Source organism: Odontomachus brunneus, unplaced genomic scaffold (genome assembly GCF_010583005.1).
Source record: "Odontomachus brunneus isolate Ranch 3 - 2012 unplaced genomic scaffold, Obru_v1 Obru_scaffold_129, whole genome shotgun sequence".
NCBI lineage: Eukaryota > Metazoa > Arthropoda > Insecta > Hymenoptera > Formicidae > Odontomachus > Odontomachus brunneus.
The window spans coordinates 336274-353846 of NW_022639579.1; the positions used below are offsets into that span (position 1 = coordinate 336274).

Below are 17573 nucleotides of genomic sequence, written 5' to 3' on the forward strand. Positions count from 1 at the left end.
CTGTAGAATGACAGATATTTCGGCGATCGGATTGCGGAATACTCTGAGTTATATCGGTCGGCGATATTTGTCGACCGCCCGTCGAATTCCCGGCGCTGGAATGTACCGAGAGAGGCACCGCGCGCGCGCGCGCGCGCGGTTGGATGCAATAAAGCCTTTGGAGTGAGTGGCTATCGGGGGAAAGATTAGGCGTCGAACGCGGGTCGCCGGCGATAGAGAGAAAGACTAATCCGCGGGTTTTAGCGTTTCTTCGGGGAAAGGAGGGTGACAGTAGATAAGAGAAAATCCACAATTAAGAGGCGTCAATCGCTCAAGTGACACATGCTCCGCCGCTCTCTCCGATCTTCGTTACGTGTGACGTATACGGGGTGTCTCGGGATCTCTTCTTAATGGAAGATACCCGAGGCAGAATCGAGAAGACTGACAGTCTTGTGAACGACCAGGCGTCGACACTTCTCGTGTTATAAGTCATTAGCAACGAACGAATGAATGATCGGCATAGAGACGTTTAGGCTTAAATAGGGCCATAAATAGGTAACACAAACTTTTCTCCAATCTCTTTGGACCTGAAAAAAATCGTCGTGAAAGATGGACGGGATTCTATAGAAACTTCATTTAACAGTTAGTTATTGATAATCCAATATTGAGTGTTCCACGAATAACGGACTATCAGATTTCCCTTTATTCCCTTATCAGATCTTCCTTATGAAACCGCCAGGCCCATATCGTTGGCTCGAAGGTACAACGAAACATAACTCCACAGTCCCTTATTTCAGACGCCGTTACTAACCTTCTATGCATCTCTCTCTTTCTTTCTCTCTCTTTCTTCCCTTCCCCCTCTCTCTCTTTCTCTTCAGGACACCGAAGTCGAATTGAAATTGGGCGAGAGCAGTTTCCAAGCGAGTCGCGCTCGCGCGCTGGTTTGTGTGTCGGCGGCAATCTCCGTGCGTCAGCCGTGCGATGTCGTATCTGTACCAGCAGATGCCACATGCGCCGCCGGCAGGGTCGAGGAGAGAACAGGATGAGGGGGGGTCGCGCCGTCTCTCCCTCTCTTTCTCCAGCTCCCACGAGCGAATGGGCGTGCATCGGCGACCCCACCAGCGGGATCTCTTCCCCTACGACCCCTCCGTCGCTTTCCCCACCCGGCCAGCTCCGGCGACTCTGTGACCGTGAGATCCCACACGGACGGGTGCGGTGGCGACGGGGGGAGGGGGGAGGGAGCAGAGGAGGCACGGACGGTGAGACCGTTCTCGTGTCGTCTCGAGAGTCCCCTACTTTGCCGTGTCGTCAGCCGCGCACTGTCCTCCACAGGCAGCCGCGGATCCACGCCTTCCACCTTTCCCATTGGCTCGAACTGTCCCCAGAGTTCCTGGTGACACACGCCTCTCTCCGTCGTTCTCCAGGAATCAGCCAGCGCGCACTGGAGATCGCCGCGGCCGCGCCGCTCTTACACCGAGAACGGCGGAGAGCAATTCGGCGAGGATGTCCTTAGGAGCAATGTCCGTTCGGAGGATTGATCGGTCGTGGCTGCCTCGGTTGGTCGGTCGGTCGATTGGTCGGTTGCTTGGGCGTGTACGCGCTATCGTTGTGATACCAGCGGAAGCTGGACGGAAATACAAATCCATCTCACGGTACGAACCAACATCTCGATTCCGTATTCCCATATTGGGTTTTACTGTTGATCTTATGCTGGGCCATTACTCGAAGCTAAATTTTTTATTGGTTTCATACTAGTTGTCAGTACTGATCATGATCATGATTGGATCATGATTGGATGTCCACTTGGTCCCACCGGGAATCAACTTTTTACTGAGAATTCGCATTCATATATTTGCCAAGAATATATTTTTTGAAATGTACCTTGATATTGATAGTGCAATGTTAAAGGAATTATCCAGGAATAGACCATATTGCCAGACGTGTCTTATCGTAAAAGTACACAATGTGTCCTGAAAGTCACGTATGAGTACAATTATTTTCTAATAAAATGGACCAGTACTGGACGCGGTAGGTTTTTGATCAATGCTTAACAACCGCGGATCGACCAAGCGTTGGCTCTGTTGTAACGTTCGGCTATTCCTATATGGACTTTCGCGTTACTCCCGCACTGAACACACACCGGGGATGTTGCACCTTTGACCCGGGAGAAACAACGATCAACATCCCTTGCGTGATTTGTAATCATCGTTTCTCCCCCTATGTTGGTACACTTTTACGGGATCCTGTGTGTTGATCCTATGAATACCGAGCTCTCTTGCTTACATATGTTATGTAGGACGTATTTCTACCCGTGAATACCGTGAAAGCGGGGGATAACGCGTCGAGAACGCGTTTACAGGTGGATTCAATGATGGAAGAATAGCGCGGAAATGTCTGGGGGAATAAATTCGGTAAAAGGACGCGATTGGTTCCTTTTGATAATTCCACATTCCTTCCAATTACACTCCATTATTTATAAGGCAGAGTTTTTTTCAATATAAAAATGCAATAATGTATAAATTGTCACGTAATATTAAAAACTTTTCGATCAATTCAGGTGTTTGCACAATTAATGTCCACATCCGCGTAAACAGCGAGAACACAGACCTAAGAGGAGTAACGATCGCCACGATCGATACGCACACGCGGTCGGCTTACGCGCTTGTTTTTCTCCACACGCTGCCCCAACCAGAACAGCCCGTCTCTGCCTAAACTGCTGATCGGACAGCTGGGAAGCGCGGCCCGATTGCGTAACGAGGACTATATTCGCCCGGGTCGTAAAACGTAATCGCCTCCGCTCTGCGCTCCGCACTCCGCGCTCTCGAGCCATCTACGAGACGGGCATTATCTCGGTCAGTAACTGATAGTTCACAGTCGCGGATGTGTCGCGGCTGATTTTTAGATCCCGATACGTCCGTTCGCACACTCGTAAACTCCGGGCGGACGATGGGAGTCCAACAGCGTGGCGTCTGTATCTAACGTACGAGCATAACAACCGCTTCCTGCACGGGAAACGTCAAAACAAGCCCCGTATCTGCGCTCGCGCGTACAATCTTATTGAGGCCCGACTTAATCTATCACACACGCTTAGCGGTATCGATCGCGCGCTGCTGGCAGACTCGACGATCCCATTATCACTATTGATATTGCTGTCAATTATAATTGAGGGTTTCTCGCAGCGAAGAGAGGTATGGATTTCTGAAGTCCAAAGCAAGTCGCCGTTTCCACATGAATGAGGGTATCATTGTGGCTTAGACACTCGTGCGTCACACGCTTTGCCAATGTCTCTCGCGTCTTCCTCGAGCCATTCTTTGCGAAACTTGTGTGCCAAAGTCTCTCGTTATCGCTGCCGTTCTCTACTACCATCACCCTTTGGCTATTGCGTCTCGGTGTTGGTGAACCGACGAACTTCCTCGATCGTCTCTCGCGTTATTACGAATCCAGATCGAGCAGTCCCAGTCGATAGCCGATGCGATAGCGAGCGGCAGGACGCGTAGTTCACATTTCGAATCGCTCGTTATAATTAAACACGCGCTCTACTAGTCGTTCAGGCCGATCCTTATCGAGCGTTGCTTCGATAACGTGCTCGCGCTTTCTCTTTCTCTCTTCTTCTCCTTCTTCTCTTTCTCTCTCATCCCCGATAGTCCATCCAGCGAAAAGGTCGCGGGACGAGCGCGAGCAAAGCGAAGGCAACGACGGCTTTGTCTCGTTACGCCGGCAGTCCGGCAGGTAGGCAGAGCGGTGGGATTCGTACGGCGCGCCACGCCGGCGAGAACGGTGGAGTCAGCGAGGATGATCTGAACGCGGCTCCATCGGCTTCAGCTCGAGCTGAAGATGGAGGCACGATAACGACGACGGAAATTGAATTCTCTCACCAGTCATCCCGCTGCGAGAGAGTGCATGCACACACGCATCGATTCGCCCCACGAGTCGTATAGCCGGGTATCGACGGGCTACGCGTCGAGAAAGAGATGAAAAGGGAGAAGCAGAGAGAAAAGGGAGAAGAGGGAGAAGGAGAGTGAGAGAGTAAATGAGCGAGAGAGAGAGAGAGAGAGAGAGAGCGAGAGAGTAGAGGGGAAAAGGGGAATCCGTCCTTCCTGCTCCTTTTGTCTCGGCAGCGCGGTACAGATGGGTGCACGTAGGCTACCTCGAAAGGCGAAGCCCGTAACGGCCACTCTATGTAGGTAGGTAGGTAGGTTGGTAGGTAGCTAGGTAGGTAGCTAGGCAGGTACGTACATACGTACGTACCTGCAGCATCAGAACGGCAGCGCCGTCCTTTTGGCCTGCCACGCGGCACAAAACACGGAGGCGCCTGCAAAAAACTTCTCTTAGCGCGATGAGGAACTCGGTGGCGCGCCTATGCGTTGTTAGTTACGGGAGAGAAGGAGAGTGAGAGTGAGAGTCGAAGGATCGACGAGAGAGAACGTCTGCGTCTCGCGCTGAAGAAGGGTTAAAGGTGGATCACGTTCACGAGCGCGCCGTCCAGCGCTTCGTTACCGATTCATAACAGCGAGGCTGCTATCGTGATAGCGTCTCTAGCTCGGACTGCAAACTAGGTTGTTTACGTTCAGTTCGTGATAAATATTGAATTCCAGATTATGGAAGAGAGTAGTTATTCTCGAGGGTGCACCTAATGGCCGCCGCACGCCGCGAAATCCTCGCACCGCCGCTCTCGGACTCGCGAATCATCGCGTCCTATCGATCCGCATTTGCCGTCGAAATTCACTCGAATCGGACGTTAGGAAAATTCGCGCGACTACAATCATATCTTATCGTGGAACAAGTTAAACCTCCACGTACAATGTCGGGTCTATGAACGATAACAAATATTCCTTCATCAATTATGGTAAAGGGGCCGGGAAATTTTCAAAATTTGCTTGCAGATTTTGATTTTATTGCGCTATTATCCTATAGCGGAGGCTTTTCTGTGAAACGTGTTCAAAAATATTCAGTTTTAACAAAATTATCGAGTTTAAAGAGGTATTGCATATTGGAGGGTTGCAAAACTGCAACTTTGTTCTTCGAGTACCGCATATTTCGATGACATTTCTCTCTCTTTTTCTCTCTCATGCAAAGTCGCGTCATGTAGAGTTCAAAGGTCGCGCAGTATGTTTGTCGCATTGTCGCAAAGACTGCCTCTGAACTCTCGTGGGTTCGCGATGCAGCAGCAACGAGCGTCGTTTTATTGTCTCCGCGCGCAAGCTCGGGTAACGCCGACGTGGCTAGTTAGTAAAATCGTACCTAGGAGCATGTCCGATCGACATTACGATAATTTATGGCTTAAATAAATGCCCGATCGGTGTTCGAGCGTGTACAGGTATCAATTTACATGACGCAACGGATATGTAACCTGATATATCGTGTGGCGGCGGTACAGGCAGACCCACGTCCGACGGTTCTCATCGTAACTACCGGCGCGAGCAACATAAAGTAGCGACGCGAAAAAAAGGGTTAATCCGCCGCGGTGCGGGAGGGGCGCGCCGCGTTACCTGGATCTCGCGGACAATAAATTCATCGGTATGTATCGGGCTGGATGCGCATTCGTAGCACAGATAATCGCGCGCAGTGCGCGCGAGTGCGAATAAGGCGAGCACGCGGATGCGCGCTTCGAAACATGAGACTCGCGAATAATCGGGTTCGTGGCGCAATTTCGCATCGATTCGTCCTGAGCTCGATGATGATCAACCCCTGTACCCCCAGACTACCCCTCGCGAGCCTGTAGATCCGATGCAACGTTTAATTGAATACAGTGTGTGGGCGAATCGTCATTTGGTCCGATTTATTTGTTTATTTTTTAACCACCCGCGCTATATTGTTAATATTTATTCTCGTCAGCTCGCAAAGTGATAACGATGTTGCTGCGTAATCCGCGTGATTCTCGCATTTCTGATTCTCATTATTCTACCAACTGGTATTTCCTTTAGATATCATCTAATGAGATCGAGTATCATCTATGAAATAGCGACAAATTATAAATAAAATTAATTCAGCTCTCATTTCTCTCTCTTTCTTTCTCTGTTCAGTCTGTCTGAACGATTTGTACGAGCTGTGCGTGCGCACATGACTCTAAAGAGTTCGTCCGGTCTCGCGAGCCATTTTTACTTTCTCCAGCGACGTTCCGGTTTTTCGAGATCCCTCCGTCTAACCATCCCGACTCAAGCTCGCTGTGCGTTATGTTCGAGTCGCGAAATGCGATGTACGAAAGTACGATTCTACTCAGCGAGCGATAAGAATCGGCGAGAAAGAAAGAAAGAGAAAGAGAGAAAGAGAAAGCGAGCTCGAGGGAGCTGACGGTCTCACAAAAGGTGAACCCACTTCGTGGGTCTGTCGGCCAGCGGTGGCGGCGGTGGCGGCGGTGGCGGCGGCGGCGGCGGCGGTGTACGCTCGCGGATGGCGGGAGGCGGCTGGAGGCGGCTGGAGGAGTAGTCCGTAGGTAGGTAGGTAGAGAGATATATCGGAGCTCGGTTGTGTTCGGGAGATTTCGTGCGTTTCCGTTGGCTGGTGGTGGCCGCCGCGCTCCGCGCACCTCCGCCAAGAGTTTCACGCTGCGTGGAACGAAACTCGTACGTACGCGATCAGGTCGACCGAGGCCGCCGGCCTTCCTTTGCGTATCGGGCCCCGCTGCGTGTTTCGCGCCGGTTGACAGGTTCTATCGTCGCTCGTAGTAATACCTCGCGACTCGCGACGAACACGATCACGACGACGACGACGACAAGGACGACGGCGGTAGCGGCGGCGACGGTGGTAGTGGTGGTGACGGCGGCGGCGGCGGCGGCGGCGGCGGCGGAGGCGGCGGCGGTGGTGGTGCGTTATACGTGTCTTCGTGTGAGCCGGCGGACAGCGCACACAAACACACGCGCGCATACACGCACTCACCCACACACCTGGCCGTCAGTAGCCGCGCCAAGGTGCGAAAGCGTCCCAGTCCGGTACTTAACGCGGTTCCGCGCGGGAGATTCGCGATGCGTTCGCGACGCAGTGTACCGTAAAGAGTTCTCGCGGCTGCGGCGGCAACGGCGGCGCCGGCGACGACGGTAGCGGCAAGAAAACGCGCCAATCGCGCGTCCGGTGTTCGCGTGGTGCTTTACGCCCGGCGGTTTGTCGCAGAAGAGGAGAGGGAGGCGGAGGACGAGGAGAAGGAGGAGGACGACGTGGAGGAGGAGGAGGAGGAAGTGGTGGCGAGTGAGGGTGGTAACAGTGGGACAGGGAGAGAAGAAGAGAGCGCGGAGAAGCGAAGGGCCCATCGCTCCGTGAAATTGGAGCAATCCGTTCTTCTTATAGTGACACTTCCTTTCTCTCCTCTCTCGATCCGGTGTCCCGCGATCGAGAGAGGGTAGACACTATCGCGCCCCTACTGCCTCTTCGAGGTCGCCGGAGTTTCCGGTACGACGAGAACGCCGACGAATGACGAACTCGAAAGGGCCACCACCGGCAGCAGGGCCAGGTAACGATCCGGCTCGAGGGAAAATCGGAGTCGTAGGCGGGGCCTAAGGTCGGTGGACACGTGACACGGAAACTGTCACGCCGCCCTAGCCCTCCCTTCGTTTTCCCCCCACCATTCGACCGAAATCCAGCGCGACCCACGCTCTCACACCACACACAGCGGACGTGTCTACAGACGACGCCCGTGATCAACGAGAGACCACTCACGCACGTGTACGTGCGTGTATGTGTTTCGCATTTCAAGTCTACGATAGTTCTACGTGCAAGGTAGAACCACGTAACATTACGAATGCTTCACGAGAACACTATGTGACTCCGATGATGAGCACACAACGACGGTGAGCACACGGTGTTGCAACATTGACAGGATCCTCGAAATTCTGCGCTTGGACTATGCAATGCAATTGTCGCAGCAGGATCGCAGTGCTCGCTTTATTTTTTACAACTTGATTTCCCTTCCGACTCGAGCGAGCTCGGAAATCGCTGAGCTACTTCGAGACATTTAATTGCGCATCCGCTTCCGTCAATGCTCGTGCACGTTTCCCGTTTCAACTCTTCGCGTGATTCTATAGTACTTTACTGATAAAAATCGACCGACTCGCTGTGGCCGAAGTGACTTTTGAATCCATAATCGTACCGCACAGTCACCAACTGGTCGCTCCACCGATGACGCCATCGTGGTCGCCCGAGGTGCAACGCCGCGGCATCGACGCGTGAATTCCCGAGGATGCAGCAGGCCAGCGTAGGCGGCTGCGACGAGGACTCCGGCGCGGCGAGTCCTCCGGCGACGAGATCGCCGGCCAATTTCCCGATCAAGAGCGAACCCATCGCGGACAGGAACGACGGCGGGGTGAGGGTTAAGGTCGAGATGCCCGAGCCAACGGAGGCAGGCTCGGTCGAGGTCAAAGGCGAGCCGCGAGAGGACTACCAGCGGCAGCTGAACAGCAACGACTATCACTACGAACGCAACGACAAAAAGCCGGCATACATCCCGGATGCTCCTGGACAGTGCCAACAGCCGCACCAAGGATACCGTCCCGTGGCATTACCCCCAAATTCCTTCGGCTTCCCGCCCTTCTACGGCCATCATCACCCTGCCATGATGCCGACGGCCTTTCCCGCCGGACGTCCGTCACCGGACGGGCCGATCGGCAAAATCGGGGACGGTCATGAGCAGGCGGCCTCTCACGTCGATCGACACGTGGCCGCCTACGGCAGGATGCCGCCGCCGATCCCCAACGACGGCTTCCTGCAGGAGCATCATCATCGTTACGATGCTGGCGACTTTCAGCACGCCAACCACGGCGTGCCGTATCCCGGCTTCCGACCTACCATCTCGCGCTCGCCGTACGGCAATCATCAGAATAACAGCGCCTACAATCGAAACAGTGGCAGCAGCCACTACCACCCGGCCAGGCAGCGCAAGTGGAGCAACGCTGCGTTTCGCGGACTGCATTCGCCGATGCCTGTGAGTTTACATGCCTCTCGTCTTGTTTTGTCATCATAAATTATCGAGATCATTTTCATAAGCGATGAGAGATCGAAGTTTTTCCCGTCGATTTTATCCGAGAGACGGAATCTATATCAAGACTATAATGATATTAAATATCATAGAGCAGAATCCATTTGCATGTGCTTCGGAACGTCAAATAAATCAATGTGATTCATCTATCTGTCGCTCTTGCAGAGCTTGGTCGTAAATGACATAACCTTTCGCGTGCTTATCGTAATGACATTTCTTTATATATACGCAGGAATCTTTTTACTCAGGAATCTCTATTCGTTAATTGAAGCACATGGAGAGAATATTATAGCTTTTTCTTTCTTATAAATTCTTTTTTATTTTAAAGATTACACGCGGAAAGTCGAGATTCCGAAAGGAGAAATCGCTGCGGACCAGTGCGTTAGCCGTGTTGTATTTCGCGTTGGATTACGCGGTTATGGGACTCGTAGAAGGAACAATACCTCTGTGTAACGAAAGCGAGAATATCGCGTCAGTCGTGATCGCGCGATTTTATTGAGGCTCGATAAGATCGGTAATCGGAGAACGGAGAGATAGTATCAGGCGACGTAGGCGGCAGTGGAAATTTCATTTTTCGCCCTCCGGCACGTATGCGAATCATCGAGGGGAGCGCGAAGTTTCCGAGCACGCAAACGGTACGTCGTGTCTTCGATTTCGTGCGAGCGACGCGTTACTGCGCGCCCTGCTATATATAATCGAAATTTCTTCATCTCCCGCGCACGTCATAGATCAGATCGACCCATGTACGATATTGCACCGGGGTGTCCGATACGAAAAAAAACAGAAACAATATCACTCCTCGACGATCATGGCGATTAATTAATACATGAGTCCTTTATTTTGAAAACACCGCAGTCACGGAAAAAAATCAATAATTTAGTTGCTGCATTCACAGAAACTAAGAAACATTGTTTGATCCAACTAAAATTATAGTTATTTTTGGCCCCAACCATATCTTTTGGTAGTTTTAACGCGGAAATAATAACAGTAACATACATATGAGATTATCTCTAACATTATAGTAGAATTTAATAAAACAATAGCTTTCTTGTCTATAATTTATAGCAATTAGTTTTTTATATGATTATAGTTATACCAAATCTCAATGTATGCTTGCAAAATTAATGCAAGAAAAAATAGGGGAAAAATATGTCAAGGTACACAATAACGTTTGAATCCAAAATACATTCTTTTTCACTGCACGTTTACTAATCTTCCGCTCCGAATCTCGAGCGCGAATGTTCAGTCTGAATATTCCGCGAATGGTGGTATCGTTTTCCGTTTAAGAATCGGGTCGCTGAGGAAGTCGTGACGCGTGCGATACGCCGAGGTAGGGTGCGTTCGTAAGCAGAAAAAGCGCACGTCGAGGGCAAGAAAGTGCTACGTAACGCGGGATCAGACGCAATTAGCTCGTCACGTCGCGTTATCGTCGCGCGAAAAGCACCAGCGGGGGTGCGCCGGCACTAACCCTTTTCAGTTGCACGACGCTAATCGAAAGATCGAAGACTACTCCGATTTGTTGTTAACGTTTCAACGTAACAGCTGGCTCGTCCATTATCGGGGGTGGTAATCACATCAGCTCGCAGGAATGTTTCCTCTGTATTTCAACGCAGAACGAATAATTTTCGTAATCGTACCGCCCCTTGCAACCGTGTATGAGATAGTGGCGCGAAAAATCGCCGTAAAAATTATTTATCCGAGATTAAAGCGCAATAAAGAACCGCTTCGAACGTAATTTTACCGAGTTCTCGACAAAATAGAGGAGTTGAAGAAAAATTAAAGGTGATATCTCGCTTGCTTGTTTCCTTGCTCTCTCTCTCTCTCCTCCCTCTCTCTTTCTCTCTCCCCCTATCTCCCTCTTTCTCTATCTATATACATATCTCCGTCATAAATACAATTAGCTGGATAAAATTGTAATGCGAATTTTAATTTCTTAATTTAGGATGCATTAAATAATATCTAAAATGTTAAAAACATTAATTTTCTTGACTGTTAAAAAGTACTATCTAAAGACTTAATTATTTGAGAATTACGTTTTGAGTGAGTTACTATCTATGATTTTCCATTATTTTCTTGTAAATGATCTTAAGCTCGTCTTTTGATCGTCTTTCCTTGAAACTTGTCTCATGTGAGACACTCGGATTGAAATTTAGAGTTAGATCTGAATTTGTTAGTTAAATTACATGATATACGTGATATTATTTTTGTGATTTAACCGATAAATCCACGTTTAACTCTAAATTCAAATCAGAGTGTCGCACTCGAGAGACAAGTTTCATATAACTATTAGTATTTATTATAAAGTTTCATATAACTATTAGTATGTACCTTAGCCTAGTCCACAATCTCGCTTCAAGCCATAAGCAACTGACCAACCATAGTCGATTATTCTTAAGTTATAAGGAAAGTAATCGACTGTGATTAGTCAATTTTAGCTTAGAATTTAAAGCAAGGTTATGAACCTAGCCTTAGATGACATAATCCTAAAGTGATAACACAAGCGTCTGTCTATCTATCTCGTTTCTCCTCACAACGTCGCTTCCGCGAGACATGGTATGCGACTTGAATTGAAATTGTCGGACCGCAGAATAAATGGTTAATGGAATCGGGACGAGACGAGTCGCGATCGGCCGAGCAAAAATTTCGGCCCCGGCCGAAACTACAGTGATTACACGCGCCACAGCCGTGATTTTGCCCCTCGGGGGAGGACTGCCCGCGCACCCTCTCGGCCTCTCCCTCGAAAAGAGAGCCCCCGGGTTCACGGTACAGTGATACAGGCCTCATTGAGAGTTCGGGCGATTTACAAGCGACCAAGCGCGCGGCGATGGGTCGGATCGCTCGACGATTACCGTAACGCCGCGCTCGTAAAACAGATGCGCGTGCTCCGCGTCCATTATGACGTAATCCGCCGCTTCTTATAATTTATCACCGGCCGCGGAGAGTGAGAGAGTCGGGAATAAATATCATTCGAAATTTCAGTTAAGCGGCCGCATTAATTTACGGGACGACGATTAGCGCGTCGAACTCGCGAACCGATTCCACCTCGCCGTTTTCGACGAGAGGGCTGGGATTAGCTAGTTGGCTGGCTGGCTGGCTGTCTAGCTAGCTAGCTAGCTGGGCTAATGCGCGCGTGCCACCTCTCGTACGCCTCGCCTGGTTCTTTCGTTTTATGGCAGTGCCGCCGCGTTTCCAAATTTATGACGCGAGAACGATTCAACTGGTGGCCTCGTGAAACGAGGTCTGCTCGGGCCGTAATAATAACGGCCGATTCGAACGGGTTCGGAGCGTTCCGTTTGCGCTTGTTACACGACTCCACCGACGCGCGCCCTCGACGGTGGGACTTTAACGCTTAAAGAGTTTCACGAGAGAGCGACCTTATCAACGATCATACGAGTCGCGTCGATCGACTAGGCGTGACTCACTTCGCCGGGGAGATCTATCGCCGCTCGCTCGCGGAAAGTATGAGAAATGCATTGGCTTTGGCTATAACGCGGAGGAGATATACCTGCCTGCTGTCTTGACGCTCGTAATCTATATCGCTATTGTTACGAGTACTTTCAACCGAGTACCTCCGAGTTACCTTTAACCCTTTGCGCTCCGAATTATTCTCGACTCTCCATCTCAACCGATCCGATATAAAATCCGTATACAATAAATATACTTGGCGACAATATCGTATACCTTGTCTTTATTTTCAAATTTCAGTATTTAACTCAAGAAGAATCAAGAATCATTCGTTAAATTAAAAAATATCAATAAAAAAATCAACAAAAAGACTTATTTTGTTTACAATTGTCAATCGTTTATTAAAAAGTATTTGAAAAACGAGGTTTTTCTGTAGAGAAACTGTATTTTCATAAAGTTACCTCAGGATTTGGACAATTTTAAGCTTCATATTCGAGTTCAGCAGACCAAAAAATATAAATATAGCCCGATTAGAAAATTCGACTAATGGGGACGCTACCTCCGGACAGGATAAAGCGCAAGCAAGCAAAGCGCAAGAGACAGTTCTTTAGTTCTTCAACAGCGTTCTCGATCGTTCTTCTGCGCTGCATGCGCAGAATTTATTGTATTTCATGATTTATTTCAAGTATATTATATATCATAGTTTCGCTTGATTTCCGGATTTGGATCGTATCTTCCTTCTATTTAGTTCCGACGTTCCGTGAACATTTCAGTTCACTTCTTCAGGGAGAAGGGCGACTTGAAACTTATATTATACCATTTCATTTGAAACACCACAATTATAAATTCCGCGGTGATTGAGAAGCGACAATTCGACCGTCAGCTAAAATTTCAGAAGAGCTCGATCTGGTCGAACTACCTGGTCTCGTGCATCCGGCTGTTGAATTCTACCTGGATGCATCTGAATACAGCGTAACGGGACGGTCGGCGCGGTGCTCCAGAAACGCTCTCTCGCCCCGGCATCCCGTAATCGGCGTCATCGACGATCGCCCCAAAAGGGGGCGGTCGGCTAAGCTAGGCGCGACGCGAGCGTGAGGATGAGAAAGAACGACGGGAAACCATATCGCGTCGCGGTCTCGCAGCATTCGGGCCGAAAGCACAGCTCCCCAGCTTCTCTCATCTGCATACCGTTTCGTCCCGCGTAACGACCGCGTTCATCTTCCGCGGGCACGCACCTGTATCGAGATAACGCTCCGTAACGTATGCCCGCTACGAATAAGGGCATTGAATCGAAGCCGATCCCTTCGGCTCCATTTCGCACTCGCTCGCTCGCGATCTCGCGCGACGAAGTCGCGCGCAGCCGAAGGCGCGAATCAGTCTATAAATTTCGCGTACGGGAAGTCGCGCGCGCACCTGCGGGCGCAGGCACTACTCGCGAGAGATGATCGGTGTCGCGATAGCGCGCAACATTTCTCATTCGCTTGGCGCGTACGACGACGTGGCTCGTTTGTCGCGAGAGTTGCGACGCCGGCTCCTGCGAAAGAGCGCAGCCTCCAGTTCCGCGCTGCTAAACGGACGACCGCGTCGGCGAGAAGCGTTAAAGCGGTGTCCCCGATTGAAATCGTGGAACCTCGGCTATCATTGCGGGCGGGAAACTTTTCCAGGCGAATTTTTTTCACTCCTCGCTGTTTTGCAATCATTGACATTGCGTCTCATTCTATCCTCCGTTGCTTAACGACTACGAGAGCCACTTTACTGCCGCACATAGAATGACATTTAATGTTAATTGACGGTTGTAACTTGATAACGTAACTGCGTATAATTACATCCTCCGCGTTAAGATGCAGTCGCAGCTCATTTCACGATCGTATCCAGGAGTGGACAAAAACCAGTTTAATGACCAGTTCCAACATTACATCTTTGATGCGCGTAGACGATCGTGCGCATACATCGGTATCGAAAAATATAACATCTCACTCCGATAGACAGACATACGTGATGACACTTGTCACATGAAGGGAAAAAAATACATATGCATTTATATATGCACATACGAAGTATTATATAAAGAGATGCGCGAGAGGTATTCCGAATGCAAGCGCAAAAAGTGCCGCGCAAGAAGTCGCGGTAAACGAGACAGGATATCCGCGTCTGCGCGAACGAACTCGTCCGTGTCGTCGCGTGGCGCGTATGCAGATCGACCGCGACTATCGAGCGACCAACCGCTAGTTTTTTTGCATGCTTGTCGCTTGCTTAAGTGTAACCCACGAGGCGTCCGGTGTCTCGAGACGTTAAACGCGAAACCGCGTCGATTTAGCGAGTAACGTCGTCGCGGGCGAAACCGCGTTGCGGACGGGCACAAAATGGAAATGAAAAAAACGAGAGGAGGGAAGGGGAAGAAAAGGGGCGCTCCGCTAGGTGCAGCCAGGGTGCAGCGTGCGGCCGAAAGGCCCAAGGAGGGTAGGGAGAAGGGGCCCATGAGGAAGAGAAAGGAATACGTTTGCACGCCTCCATGTCGAAGGGGCCCACGTCGGGCCCGGAGCGGTTCCGCTCGCCAGATGCGTGCGCGAGCCGGACACGCCGATGCGTTTTTCTACCTGAAGGGCGTCCAATTGAGCGCAACACATGGCGCTCTGCGGCGGCGGTGGCGCGGGCCCATGCTCGACCCATGCCCTGCGCGCCGATTCGTCTCGTATCGTCGAGGAAACGAGCCGCTGCCGTCGTCGTCGTCGTCGTCGTCTTCGCCGGCACGATCCCGCCACTGCTTTTCATCGGCCGACAAAACACGCTAGACAACGGCGTTTGTTGCTCGCCACCGGGAGCACCTTTCGAACGCCGTCATGGGCCCGCGCGTTCCGTAACGACGGAGCCCAGGGAGTCACCTCGGAATGCGCTCCTGGCCGCTCGAGTTTTCCGGATCATAAAGCCGTTTAAGTGCCGCCTGCGAAACGCGCGGACCTCGATATATGCACACGCGAGAGACATACGTGTGTACGTGCGCGCGTTCTCCACACTGCGCGGCTCGAGACGAGCGTGCGCGAATGAGTGCGCACCTCTGTGAACGCTCATATGCGCGCGTCCACTTAACGAGCGCGCAATAAAATGTACTCTCGCAGAATTGCCGGTTATCGCGAAACACACGGTCTTCCAATGACATGGGACTCGACCCAACGACCTGGGACGTTCGCGCGAATAAGTCTGCACGTCGTCGAGCAATCGGCGTGTCTATCGCTTTGTGATACGCGAGTAATTAACAGCGGGATATTGAACATTTCGTTAACCCTTTAATAGGCGTATGCGTTTTTTTGTCTTATCTTTATGCATCTATCACCGGTTAATTAATTAATATTTAATTTCATATTAAAATCGATTTTTTCAATCGAAAACATTATTTGTAATCTTACGTATGTCGGTTGACTAATTTTGATTATTGATTTGCCGATTATTTTAGAAAAATTGAATTGGCTAACACTGATCGCTTCTCGGTCGCGTGGGAGGGGAAAAGACAACCGTAAACGAGCTCGTCGTAGACGAATCGCATACCGCGACGAGGGAGGGAATCGTCACCCCACGTCAGAAGGAAGGCATAACGAAGAATAAATAATTAGCGTGCGGCTACGGATCTGTGGTTTCGGCGCGTCCCGCCGTGCGGCTGTCGACGGCTGGTGTTCCGTTCTTTAATAGGATATACGGGGACTGCGACGCAAGCCGCTATTGTGTCGAAAGGTGGATTTCAATCTCCCCCTCCCGAAACTTCCTCTATTTTGATATTAGTCGACAACAATGATACCAGCTATATCGACGAAATCCCCCGCGTAACAAAGAAATTTTTACCTCACGAAAACGGGTCTCGACGGATCGATCGATGGCGTTGCCATCCAATTAGCGGAAACGACAACAACGATAATTTTATCCTAATTGCTCGACGGTGACAATTATTTCCAAGATTGCTTTCGTGAGAAGTTCGTGTTGTTTTATCTTGAATATCTACAATAATAATACTGACACTTAAAATAATATGGTATAATATACTTGAAATAAATTGAATATGGATAAGCATATTTTTGTAAAAATCAAGTTCCTTCTTGGCTGTATACCTGAAGTAATAAATACATGTATATATATACATATATCTGAAATAAACCACGAAATGCAATAAATTAGCACGTGGCGCAGAGGAACGATTGAGAAATGCTACAGAAAGTTACTAAATACTATTCACGGAAAAAAAAGAATTGCTAATATATGGACAACTAAAAATAATAACTGCAGGAGCAAATTTTCTTGCTTTTATAGTAAAAAGTTATTTAGTTAGCTAATTGTGAAAGCAAGAAAATTTGCTGCTGCAGTTAATATTTTTAGTTGTCCATATATTAGCAAATCTTTTTTTTTGTGTAGAGAACACTGCTGAACTACACGCAAGAAAATTTCAGTTGGTGCAACCAAATAAGAACCAACTGAAAATTAGATGATCAGAAGCGATATCTCTGTTATAAACTAATATTTCTGTTGTCACAACCGAAAATATTCGTCTGAATATTCAATGATATCAGAACTCGGTTGAGGCAACTGAGAACAATTGATTATACAGAAGCCTCATAAAGGAATTTTTTTGTTCCTACATCCGTGTTTTCGTCTGCTCCCTGAGCAACCGAAAATTCGGTTGCACTAACAGAATTGTTTTTCCCGTGTACAAATTTATCCCATAACCCTGATCAGATTCATCTCAATCAGTTATCTAGTTTGTACAATGTCATGTTGTTGGACCCTGATAAGTCATGTAACGCAGCGTGATAATAAGGATGATAATTGTGATATTTAAAACATATTGCATGACATATTATAGATAACATATTGGAAATAAACTACGAAATACACGAATGTTTCGGGAAGCTACGGAATGCTGCTGAAGAACTGCCTCTCGGGCTTTGTTTTGCGTCTTGTATCCTATTCGGGGTAGCGTCCCAATTAACCAAATTTTCTCACGCGTCGAAAGTTGACTATTGCTTCGATCTCTCGTTCGCGAGCTCGCCGCGGTCAACTCCCGGAATCTTTTCCGCGAGCCTGAACGCTCTCGACGAACGTTAACACGTTCGCATGTTCTGCAGCCTTGTAAGTTTCGGATACTACAATATACACAGAATGTATATATTGTATATACAATATATACAATACATACAATGTATACAAAATGTCTGACGCGTTCCATACTTCGTGTACATGC

The 17573-nt window shown here is 49.3% G+C and overlaps 2 protein-coding genes across 4 annotated transcripts in view; one reads left to right on the forward strand and one right to left on the reverse strand.

Annotated features, from left to right (window-relative positions):
* Positions 1-17573, reverse strand: part of LOC116849950 — a 416487-nt gene that overhangs the window by 248224 nt on the left and 150690 nt on the right. The gene's annotated exons all lie outside the window — the stretch shown is intronic.
* The window catches only part of LOC116849943, a 336196-nt gene continuing 325091 nt past the window's right edge, over positions 6469-17573 (forward strand). Inside the window, exon 1 of one of the 3 annotated variants that reach the window (XM_032827638.1) lies at positions 6469-8890. In XM_032827638.1, coding sequence (XP_032683529.1) covers positions 8150-8890 — 741 coding nt within the window. In that variant the 5' untranslated portion in view covers positions 6469-8149. The remainder of the gene's footprint in view (positions 8891-17573) is intronic. The other 2 variants (XM_032827637.1, XM_032827636.1) reach the window with 2 other exon arrangements.